The following is a 12,613-nucleotide window of genomic DNA, read 5'->3' as shown; positions in this document are numbered from 1 at the left end:
CTCTTCAACCTCAGCAGGCATCTAACAGGTCAGCATGTCCTTGTCCAGACAGACAACATGACGGCCAAGGCATATGTGAACCGGCAAGGAAGGACTCGGGTACAGTCTCTGCACCATGAAGCATCCAAACTGATGTCCTGGGCGGAAAGCCATTTGTTATAGTTGAAAGCAACGCACGTGGCAGGCAAAGACAATGGCCTGGCAGATGGACCAGTCAGAGTGGGCACTGAACAGGGACGTATTCTCCCAGATATGCGACAAGTTTGGGGAAGTGCAGATGGACTTGTTTGTGACGGAGTCCAATCGTCAAGTTCCAGAGTTTTTCTCCAGAATGTGACACACCCAAGCCAACGGAGCTGACGCCTTAATTTGCGACTGACCACCGAGCCTTCTTTACGCATTTCCGCCGGTACAAATTCTACACAGAGGTGGTTTTTGGCCACGGCGAGCGTGGTTTCAAGAACTTCCGAGTCTTATCAGTACAGGACCCATGGCATCTTCCTGTCATGGAAGACTTACTGACAGGAAGATGCCATGGCTGCATCCGCACCCAGAGATGCTCAGACTCACAGCGTGGCGATTGGGCAGGAAATGTTAGGGGGTAGTGTCTACCATGCTAGTATCCAGGAAATCATCCATTAATAATCCTATAATGCTACCTGGCAGGTGTTCCACGCTTGGTGCGTAGGTCAGAAGATAGAATCCCTTAAGGCCCCAGTTAGGGCAATTCTGCGGTTCTTGCAAGATGGCTTGGATAAGGGGCTCAGTACGAGCACGCTGAGGAGGCAGGTATCAGCCATTTCGGCGGTTCAAGGGGTTAGACACGGGAAATCACTCCTCCACCATGCCCACGTTAAGAGGTTTCTAAAAGGGGCTTCATTTTTGAACCCTCCACAAGTACACAGATTTCCCACATGGAATCTGAACACCATCTTAAGGGCCCTTTGCAAGCACCCCTTCGAACCAATGGTCTCTTGCCCAATCAAAGAGTTGACATTTAAGACCTTGTTTTTGGTAGGAATCACTTCGGCACATAGAGTGCCGATGGGCCTTGTCCATTAATAGAGAGTTGTGTGTTTTTCATAGGCACAAGGTGATCCTTCGTTTAGACCCAGCCTTTATTCCAAAGATGAGTTAGGTTTTCCACAGGGCATTAGAGGTGGTCCTCCCGTCCTTCTGCCCAGACCCCAAACACGAGAAAGAGAAAGAATGGCATTGTCTTGATGTCAGGAGAGCCTTGAGTTACTATATTGACAGGACCAAGGAGTGGAGAAAATCTGAGGCACTCTTGGTGTCCTTTAGAAAGTCCAATAGAGGGGAACAAGGGTCTTCCACGACTCTCAGTAGGTGGATTAAAGGCTGCATTATTCTAGCCTACAAAGCCAAAGGGGTAGACCCTCCAGATGGGATTGTCGCTCACTCCCTTAGGGGTGCGGCAACGTCAGTGGCCTGCCGGTCATTCCCTACTCTGGAGACTATTTGTAGGGCGGCCACCTGGAAATCCGTTCACTCTTTTACTAAACAGTATAGAGTGGATAAATTAGCTTCAGCAGAGGCGGCCTTTGGTCGTAGGGTGCTTCAACACACTCTGTAAACGGGAAGCTACTTCCCTCCCTTGGGGCACATTGCTCACCTACGTCCCAGATGTGAGGACTGTCCCACGAACTGAACCACTGGAGAATGGAAGGTTTCTTTCACTTACCGTGAAGCTTCCTTTCTCGGTAGTTCAGGAGTGGGACAGTCCTGCCCACCCATTTTTTGGGCTCACTTCCAGTTTACAGAGGAGTTTCCTGAAGTGTCCTGGCATAGTCTTCCTATCCCGGGAATGGCAAAAGGACTTTATGTTAGTAGGTTTGGGTGTTTAATTTAACCAGTTCTGTGAGTCTCTCCGGGTTCTGGGGAGAAGTTTCTTCCTTCTAGTGCCTTGCTGGCGGGAGTAAGGGGCTCAAAGACGACTGGGGAAGCCTCCAGGGGATAAGCCCGCCTGGATCAAAGCTCAGAGCCGACCCTGCAAAGCAAGGAGGAGCTTATCCCAGACGTGAGGACTGTCCCACTCCTGAACCACCGAGAAAGGAAGCTTCATGGTAAGTGAAAGAAACCTTCCGTTATCTTCAGAGCACCTGCTTTGGGTGCCCCCCACCCAAAGATCAGGCATGTGACAACCTGGGATAGGGTCTTCTCAGTAATGACACCAAAACTCTGGAACTCTCGGGGAGATTCTCCTGTCCTCTGTTGCTGTCTTCTACCAGCAGCTGAAGACTTTTTTTGTTTCACTTGGAATTCCCTCAGTGATTCCTCCTTCCTCCTCAATGTTTTAACTGTTCTTATTTTACCTTTTATCTAAGCTCTGGTTTTAACTTGGATCCACTCCAGTCCAGCTTCTGCCCTGGCCACGGGACGGAGACGGTGTTCGGGCTTGGGTGTCACCAATGTGCTGATTACACCCAGTTGTGTCTGTTTTTGGATGGCCACCCAGATGCCGCCCCAAAAAATCTGGCCCTGGGTTTGGAGGCCATGGTGGGATGGTTGAAAAAGAGCAGGTTGAAACTGAATCCAACAAAGATGGGGGTTCTGTGGCGGGGGGGGCTTCAGGGCTCGGGTTCAGCCTACCGGCTCTTGACAAGGCACCACTAACACCGGTGCAGTCCGTCAAGAGCCTGGGTGTGATCCTGGATACCTCCCTTGATATGGAGGCTGCCCAGATCACACATACAGCCAGGCAGGCATTTTCCCATCTACGCCAAGCCCGGCAGCTGGCCCCTTTCCTGTCACGCTCCGGTCTGGCCACAGTAACCCATGTGACAGTTACCTCCAGACTAGACTACTGTAACTTGATCCACGCTGGCTGCCCTTGAGACAGACCCAGAAGCTCCAAATGATCCAGAACATGGCAGCGTGAGTCATAACAGGAACATCACGGACTGCGTACATCCGTCCTGTGCTGTGCCAGCTGCATCGGCTTCCAGTGGGGCACCGAGTCAAGTTCAAGGTCTTGGTTCTGACCTTTAAGGCCCTGAGCGGTCTGGGACCGACATATCTGTGGGACCACCACCTCCCCCGTTACACCCCTGGCAGAGCATCATGCTCTTCTTCACAGAACAACTTGCTGGTGGTCCCCGGCCCTAGAGAGGTCCGGCTGTCCTCGACCAGGGCCTTTTCAGTCCTGGCCCCAGCCTGGTGGAAGGCTCTGCTGGAAGACATCCAGGCCCTGCGGGATCTTACGCAATTCCGCAGGGCCTGTAAGGCAGAGATGTTCCGCCAGGCGTTTGGTTGAGGACAGCAAGGCTGGCACCCCACCTATTTACCTGGACCCTTCTTCTGTATAGAACTTATTCCCCCCTGAACGTGTGAAGCGCTCACATACCAGATGGGGTAGGAAGCTATAAAATTTCAGCATCTGATTTTAATTATAGTATACTATTGGACTGGTTTTTATGTCTTCTATGTTTTTAGAACTTGTGTACATCGCTTAGAGCCCCACAATTTGTGGGGATAGGCGATTAATAAATAGAATGAAACAAACTTGTTTTAACTTGCTTTAATGATGTATTTGCATGTTGATTTTAAGCACTGTTAAGATCATGTTTTAATTTGTTAGCTGCCTTTGTGGCCCTATGGGGCAGAAAGGCAGGGTTAAAATTTTGTAAATAAGTAATGAAACCTGGCCAATCAAAGACTATTGTGATCCGGAAATAGCTGTGCTTGTGCAGGCTGGGCGAGACAGAGAGCTTGCCCACTGGGCGTGTGTGCATAGGCCCAGTATGGGGAGGGGGCAGAAGGCCTTCTCTGACAGCCAGCATGGTGGAGCATCGGACCAGGGCCTGGAAGACCCAGGTTCAAGTCCCCACTCTGCCATGCAAGCTTTCCCAGTGACCTAGCCCTGCTTCCCAGGGTGGTGTCAGACTCCTGGTCAAGAGACTCCCAACAACACTCTCTGTGGCAGCGATTTGTTTATTGAGATATCAGCATAATCCAGGCTAGATCAGTACCATGTCAGAACTGAGGTTCTGGAGGGAAAGTCCAAAGATATAGACAGTTTAAACAGGACCCCCTGGGGAATAGCCAATCACACTCCGCAGCCATCCCACCTAGCTCTTGCGTTCACTACCCCCCCACACACACATCTGGGAATATACAATCCCATTATCTACAATAGCAAGCTCTCAAGGTCGTTCCTCTAGGAGGAAGGCATCTTATGGTAGAGTCAGGGCACCTATGACTGAGTGGTTCACACACACACAGCCATTCACACACACACACACCCTCAGGAATTTCCCTCCCCCCTGTAACGATGGCAAACTAAGCAGAGTTTGACAGGTGGTGGTTGTGAGGATGAAATGGGGGAGAAAGAAATTATGTTGTAAGCCACTCTGGCTCCTCCCTGGGGAGAAAAGGGGAATGTAAACATCTAGATAAAGAAAACTTTGTATCGTGCCATCAGGCAGGTGGGTCTCTCTTGCCAAAGCTGCTTGCCTGGCACCTGGCCTTTGTAGTTTTGGGCAGATGGTTGGAAATTTGCCCCATCTGCACTGCTTTGAGCTCCTGGGGGCGGGGAGTACCTGGTCTGCCTACCGGGGGGCGGGGCATCTAGTGGATCATGTAAGACTAAACTCAGCTCACCTAAGGACTAATTAATACTGTCATGGTGTGGCATTAGTAGGTGCCCTTAACAGAGTGAGCCACTGACCACTCTGTCTCTTGATGTTCCCGGCTACACCTTTTCTCAAGAGCATGCTAAAAACCCGTGGTCTACCGCAGTGGTCCTTACTCTTGTGGAATCTGAGTACCTCAAGACTGTGGAGAAAGGGAAGCAAGTAGGGTTGCCACCTGGTGGCTGACCCCTGGCAGGAGATGGGGGGCAGGGACATGGGCCTTGTTGTCATGCCTGACGTGTCACTTCTGCGTTTCCCCCAGAAGCCATGCCATGTTGCATGTGGTGGCAGCAATTTTTTATTTTTTCCCCTGCTGCCCAAAGGAGCAGCAGCAGGAAGCATGGGGTTCTGGCCAGGAGCCCTAGTCGCATGGGCCACAACAAAATGGCTGCCCCGGGAGATAGGATCAGTCACAAAACGGCTGCTGTGGGGATGGCATTAATTAAATGCTGGGAGGTTCCAAACCAACTGTTATCCTCTGATTTGGTCTCTACAGACCAAAGCTCTGTGTCTCCTTGTGACTTCTGAAGCACCTTCTGTTCCAGTGAGGTGGAGGAAAGGCAGGATTGGTTGCTTTGGGGAAGAGATGATGAACACATGAAGCTGCCTTATACTGAATCAAACTGCAGTCCATTGGTCAGTCTCCAGGTTCTCAGGCCAAAGTCTTTCACATCACCTGTTACCTGATTCCTTTCGACTGGAGATGCTGCCAGCCAGGGATTGCGCCAGGGACCTTCTGCATGCCAAGCAGTTGTTCTTCCACTGAGCCACGGCCCCTCGCGGCTTTGTCAAAACAAACACACACCGGGGATCCCACTGGCGGGTGCCTGCAGATGCCATCCTGGGGGACATGGGTCTGTAGGGAAGCACTGGAGTTCAACTTAAATAAACTGTGACGGCCACGTACCTGAGGGTGCTCTAGGGCAGGCCTTGACAAGTTTCTTGGGCTCCAAGAGCCAGCCCAAACATTTCACAGCCAGACTTGTTTTTCAGTCTTCAGGGTTCGTGTTTTACTGACCAAATGTTCTAAGTTCTTGAAAAAGAGCCGTTTCTGTCGGAGCTCTCTCAGCCCCACCCACCTCACAGGGTGTCTGTTGTGGGGAGTGGAAGGGAAAGGAGTTTGTAAGCTGCTCTGAGACAGCTTAGAACGGCCGAAGTGCGGCTTTTTAAAGCTGCACCAAAAGAGACACGTGGCGGCGGGATCAGATAGATCCCCTGAGCCGCTGCGCAGTTGCTCCCCGGCACGATCAGATGCCGGGGGGAAGCCACTGCAGGGAGAGCGAGGCAGCTGAACTGCGCATGTGTGCGTGTGCACAGTTCGGCCGGGAGCCTCGATTGCTCCTGCAGACGGGCGCGCCGGCGATCTCACGGCCGCACTTGCTGCGCCGTTCCAGGTTGGTGCTACCTTTTACTTGGTGTTTGGGGGGGGGGGGTTTGCAGTGGGTTTTAGGCCAGAAGGGACGGATCGGGGACGGGTGCACGCCGATTCCCAGATGTTGCTGTGTACTCGCGCCCATTTGCTGCGCCCCCCAATCCGTCCCTCTTCCGGCCTAAAACCTCCCGTGTGACTGGGGCCTAAGTATTGCTTCCACAAAACCTAATCCCAGATTAACCAGTTACTCATTGTTATTGATTCTAAAAGTATATAAATAAAAATAGGGTTTATTCTGAGTGTCCATCACCACAACAAAAAGCTAACCACTGACTATGGCATTCACTCTAGAAACCAACTGGTTAAGAGAATCTTCACCACTGAATGGTGTAAAGTTAAGCTTACATATAATCAAGCAGTGACAAAAATAGGCATTTTATGCCGTACAACCAGCCATTCGGTGCTGAAGCGATGAATAAGCTTTGGGTTGGATCCAGTCAGCATTTCTGCTCAATTTCAGTCCATTCTCCTCTTTACAGCCCCATTACACACGGCTTTTGGCCAAGCAAGTCCCATGTTCCTAAACATGGCCTTTTGGGCTGTCAGAGGGGGCTGAGAATTGCTGATAGTCACCACGGGTGTACGCACACACAAAAACCCTTCGTGGGAATGCTAGGTGACACGGGAGAAGTGCTGGCACCATGGCAACCTGGGATGTGTCGAGCCACGTTTCAGAAACACGTCATTTGAATAGCAACAGTTACAAAGTTCAGAAGCTTTTGCCAGTTTGGGGGAAAGGCCAAAGGCAGGCAACAGACTTCCTTCCCTGAGGACCTCCCATGCTCAGAGGCACGCTCAGCTGAGACAACCTGCCAACTGTCCTGCTCTTCCCCCTCTCCAGGGGTGGCCTGGGGTATGAAGCACAGCTGGTTCCCCAGGGGGCTGGAGGGGCAGAGCCCACAAGTTCTGCTTATGTCCCTTGCAGGGCTAGAGATGTGAAGGCCTGGGGGGAAAACGGAAAAATTAGGGGGGGGAACCTTGGTTTTTTCTGGGGGTTTTTCCCCCAAAAATTGAAAAAAATAAAAGAAAAATTTGATTATGGAACGTTTTATTTTAACATATTGAATAAAATATTTTAAGACAAGGTGTTCAAATATTTTCCAAATCATTTCTAAAATATATATATATATGGTATCCGATTGATCTAATTTCTGTGCACTGAGGACAAGCAACTCCTAGGTTACAAACTGAACTCTCCAATGCAAGAACAAGATGCATTTCTTCCTTTAGGAGGTGCTATTGTCTGAAGAAAATAAAAAGGTTTCAGTTTTGTTTTTGCATGTGGGTGGGTATTCTGTTTGTAATAACTGTTTGGATGCACTATATTTTTAATATGCTAGTTGTGATAATTTCATGCCAAGTAAAAATGTCCACAGTCATATTTTATGTTCCTAAAGTAACAGAATGACTTTCAATCTAGAAAAGACAAAAGAAATGCTGATGTAGCATTTTTTTTTTCAATTTTTCCGAAAATTTCAGTTTTTTCCTGGGTTTTTTTCCGAGCTTCAAAATTTCTGGAAATTTTACATCTCTATGCAGGGCTACCAAAAATGTTTCAACATTATGCAACCCTCCTTTTTCTTCCACCATAGGCATACCTAGTCCTGACACATGCCCTCTCCCCCTTCCCGAAAACCCACTACCCAACAGACACGCTGGAAGAGTCAGGTTTAGGAGACACAGGAGAATATGGCACTGCTCCCCCTGGACCCTTGCGCAAGAACTCATGCTCTGTGACGTCCAGTAACACAAAGCAGGCCCTTGGCCACGCGGCAAGACTGTTCCTTCCCCAGCCAGCCAAACCAGACAAAGGGTGGCTGGTCCCAGAAAAGAGTTCCGGGAGGCAGTTGATTCAGAATCTCTGGTAACAAAATGGCTGAGAGCATGTGCAGAGTGCCTTTCTTCTACCGATGTTGCAATCCTGTGCATGTTTAAACAAGTCCAGAATAGCCAATAGGGTTGACTCTCAATCATGCGTGTATCGAACTGCAGACTGAAGGAGGGTTGGTTTTCTTTGGGTGTGACCATTTATGTGTCTGCAAGAGGGAAAGGAGGAACTCCCCCCTTCTGGTGGGGCCTGCCAAATGACTCAGGACAGAACTAAATGTGGCTGTTTAAAAATAAGAGCAATATTGGAGGAGTATGTGGGATGCTAGAACAGCCAGGATGGGAAGAGAATGCAAAGATTTGTGTGTAACAAAAGCGCTTCATACGGAAAAGATGGGGGTGAACAGCTGTCAGTAATCCAGTTGCAAATCAAGCACACATCTTGTATGTATCCTAACAAGGGACTCACCACCACCAGTGTTTGGGCTGCAGAAACGTTATGGATTATTGACCTGCATGCCAAGTATCAGCAACTCTGATTTGTGTATTTTCAGTTATGCGAACAGGTTCTTATACTGGCTCTTTGTTGTTTTCTCCGTCTGGGCTGGTTACCTTGAGGCTCTGGAAGCCCCCTGCAAAGCAGACTGCTGGAATCCTGGCTCAGCTGCTCTGAGCTCCTGGGTGGGAGAGCGATTCATAAGAGACTTCAAAAATTCTTCTCCTAATATTTGCTTTGGGGTTATTTTGGTGAACTTGTTAGTGTGAGTTCATAAAGATGAGATTTGACGGTCTTCTACTGCATGTTGTTCTGGAGATGGGAATTTCCAGTCATGCAAGCAAACCATTTTAAAATGGGCTGAAAACTCGGAAGTGCCAAAGAAGAGTGCTGGGAGGCAGACGACCCTCTCTGCAACAGATAAAGAGGGGCACAAACAGAAGCCAGCCCCACGATCCAAACCTCAGTAAACTGTTTTAAAACAATTGGGAAACAAGAGACCACCATAACGTCCTTTCGGTGGAACCAGGCAACTGTCGAGTAAGTGAACACAAGACAGATTTCAGTAGTATTTAATAATTTTAAAAGGTCTTACAAATGTGTATTGGAGGGTATGCGTATACACCATTATTAAATGTCAAACCTCCACTAACCATCCACTGCCCCATCCTATGAGCACAGTACAAGACCAACTCCCTGCATGTGGCAGAGTGGCTCCTGAGACGGATCCTACTTGCAGGGAGCAGAAAAGTAGCTCAACAAGTAACAGGTTTTCTACTCGCAAGGCATTTTGGACTCGGGTGAGAATTTTTAAAAATTATATAAAAAGCAAAATTGTACCACTTCATTGTGTTGAACATGTAGATCAGACCTAAAATAGTTCTCTATGCTAGACATTGATCTTATTGGGGGAGGGGGCGGCTGTTCAACTTCTGTTCGTGGGGGGAGGGGGAGACAAGCAACTTACCAGAGGATCACATCTGAAAGGACCACAGCTTATAAAATCTGAATATTCCCATCATTGCCTACTTAATCCTTAGACACAGCAGATGAAATTATTAGACTGATGGGTTTTTCCCCTTTTAAAGTAACTTTCTGAACAGGTTCTTCAAATCTCATTTTAAGACCACCGTATCCAGCATCTCCAGCCATATAATTTATTTCTGTAAAAACTGGGGCAGCTAATCAACGCTGCCAATTTTCCAGACCAGCGGCTCTTCCTCTCTGATTAAAGGGCCCACCGTTTACGTTGTCTTCCGTTTTCCTCCTGAGCTATACAAGGGATGGAGCAACATGGTCACAAGAAGCAGGAGTGGGATCAGCAAATACGGGCTGTAAACAGCTAAGAGCCAGAGGCGCTCGTGCCACGTCTGTGGTCCTGCGGGCTTGGAGTCTGGAAAGTCGTGGAACAAAAAGTGTGCCAGCAGGGGCACCAGTGTCGTAGCCACATGTGTCGCATAGACGATGGCAGGGGTTCGAATCCACTTGCAGTTACCTGGGTTTAAAAAGAAAGATTTCCAGTCTATTCTCTGAGTTCCAAATGTCACCGGTAGGGAAGGAACTGGCCTCTTCCAAACGTGCACTTACTTCTTCAGAATGAAAACACTTTGGAGGAAGCCCAGATCCTGCCACTTGGATTCACGTCTCTGAAATCACCAGGCGTTTACACAACCTGAACCCGGGGCCTCACCTTGTGCAGCTCAGAACTGCACCCCACAGCTGCTCTCCAGCAGAGACAGACCTTTCCCAAATTTGCTTCCAGAGATGAGGGAGATATAAGGACCTTCATAAATTCTTGGGGCTGTATTGTTTAGTCAGTTGTTTAAAGATCTTTTAACTCAGAAGTGTCAAACTCATTTGTTATGCAGACCGGATCTGACATAAGTGTCACTTTGATGGGCTGGGCCACACGTGTCATAAAATGTAACACGAGGTACCGGAGATATAAACTGTATAAAGGTGATTTCAGGTGTCAGATGGCAATAGCAGGTGAATGACAATAGCAGGCTTGGTTGGATTAGGTGTGATATGCAGAGGGGAAGTAGGTGTGGAGATACGAGTGTTTGTAATGAGACATGAAACCTAGGTCTCAATTCCATCCAGGAGGATGCAAAGAATAAACGTACATAAGTCTGACATTAGAAACCACAACATTCAGTCGCTGAGCTGAGAGTAGCAGTGCTCTTACAAAGGAATTTCAAAGGGAGATTAGAAAGGGAGACTGCTGAATTGCAATTGATAATGAAGGTCTAGACAATGCATCCTCCTGGACTGAACTGAGAGCTAGTTTTCCTGTCTCACTACCAATGTGTGCTATTATCATTTGGCACCTGAAATCACTTCTCTCTCCAAGATATGATCAATCCAAGTGTTCTAATTCCTATTCAGGGTCTTTTTGAAAGAAAATAAATCCAGATAGAAAAAGAGAAATCCAATCTCTTTTTTAAAAAAACAACTTTTCAAAATAAACCAAAATATCCTCAGTGTACCTTGTGCTTGTCAGAAGAATCTACCCTCCTTCCCTCCAAACAAGTGTGCTTACACACAAAAGCTTATACCTGGAATAAAACGTAGTTGGTCTTAAACCTGCCATAGGACTCCAACTTTGTTTTCTCTCTCTTTTTCCTCCCCCTGTCTTCCTTCCCAAAAGAGAAGGAGCAGCCCTAGAGAAGGAAGCAGAAACTTGTGTGTGTGTGTGAGAGAGAGAGAGAGAGAGACAGAGAAATGCTTGTCTTCATATCTCTCCCGCACAAAGCAGCCACAGAGCTCTGTGTGTGTGTGAGAGAGAGAGAGACAGAGAATGAGGGGGGGGGGAAGGAGGTGAGGCAGGAAACAGGAAACAAAAAGCCACTGAGGGAGCTGGGGGAAAAGCTACAGTGCAGCTGCAGCAGCAGCAGCCCTGGAAAGGAAGCAGGAGAAGGAAGTTGCTTGGGGGCCGGATTTGAGCCCTGCATGGGCCAGATTCAGCCTGCATGTTTGAAACCCCTGTCTTAACTGGTTAAAAAGGTGCCTCAAATAAGTGAGCAAAAGAGAAATATTTCTAATGTAAGTACTGGCAAATCTTTTAAATCGTAATGGTATGGTTGTTGAATGAATGAATAAATAAATAAATGTCTGGGTGGTGGGCATCTACTACCTGGCCCACTGACTCGCCATGTGGGGACTGACCCTGGGACCTTCCATATGCAAAGTACAGGCTTTGCTGGTGAGAGCGCAGCTTCCATCTGGTCCTGGTGGGATGTCGTAGAAAAGTGTCAGACTAGGATCTGGAAGACCCGCGGCAGCTTGCTGGGTGACCTCAGGACAGTCACTCTGCGCCTCGCCTCTCTGAGAGGCAGAGAAGAACAGGGCTGCACACTGTCCAGGGCCCTCCCCAATGAGGTAAGTAAAACATTAAATGTGGTTTTAACTAAATTAACATACTACCAATGGATGCAAAGAGGTAATGTACAATGTACAGATAAGCTTTATGAAGGCTGGGCAATTTTTATTACGTACTAGAACAAATCTTAGACATAAAACGTATCTTTTTACTTGTGTTTATTACTGCAAATACACTTTGCCTTTCCCCCTTCTTCCTTATGTTAAGCTATTATGTAATTGTCAGCAAGCTGCCATGGTGTTCTGTGTGACTTTTGATTGTACATATGTGATCCCTGTCCCTGCCAGCTGGCCTATGTGTTTTCCTGCTGTAATGCCAAAGTAAAACAACTGGAGGATGTGAGGGGGAGAGTATGCTTCGCTGCTAGCTTGTTACTTATCTAGCCTGAGAACTGCACCTGTGTTATGTCTACTGTTCGCCTGGTTCCCAGGACCTGAGCAAGCAACCGTTTTCTCCTGCCCGCCGGCGGGAACGTTATCCATTGGTTATGTATCTAACTTGAATCCCTTTATCATCTCTGCCCTAACTGCTTGTACCCAGTTCTAACAAGGAACGTGTTTGAGTATCTTTCCAATGCTTTGAAATAAACTTTACTTTCTTTGAAACGTGGATTTATTCTCGATGCTTGGGGATCCAACATATTGTTAGAACTGGGTACAAGTAGTTAGGGCAGAGATGATAAAGGGACACAATGACCGCGGTCCGGAACTATTCAATTTACGAGCATTCATGTGGGCGCTCCGGACTAGATTTGAGGACGTCAACGCGAGCCAAAGAGCAAGAGCGTTCCTGCGTACCTACAGGCAGAACCGGAATTCAGTTCG

At 48.1% G+C, this 12,613-nt stretch overlaps 1 protein-coding gene across 1 annotated transcript in view; it reads right to left on the bottom strand.

Annotated features, from left to right (window-relative positions):
- Window positions 1-8,975: 8,975 nt before the first annotated feature.
- The window catches only part of TMEM97 (transmembrane protein 97), an 11,114-nt gene continuing 7,476 nt past the window's right edge, over window positions 8,976-12,613 (bottom strand). Inside the window, exon 3 of the mRNA XM_015421932.1 lies at window positions 8,976-9,902. Coding sequence (XP_015277418.1) covers window positions 9,652-9,902 — 251 coding nt within the window. The 3' untranslated portion in view covers window positions 8,976-9,651. The remainder of the gene's footprint in view (window positions 9,903-12,613) is intronic.

Source organism: Gekko japonicus, unplaced genomic scaffold (assembly GCF_001447785.1).
Source record: "Gekko japonicus isolate JY-2015 unplaced genomic scaffold, Gekko_japonicus_V1.1 scaffold43, whole genome shotgun sequence".
NCBI lineage: Eukaryota > Metazoa > Chordata > Lepidosauria > Squamata > Gekkonidae > Gekko > Gekko japonicus.
This window is presented reverse-complemented; position numbering and strand designations above follow the sequence as displayed.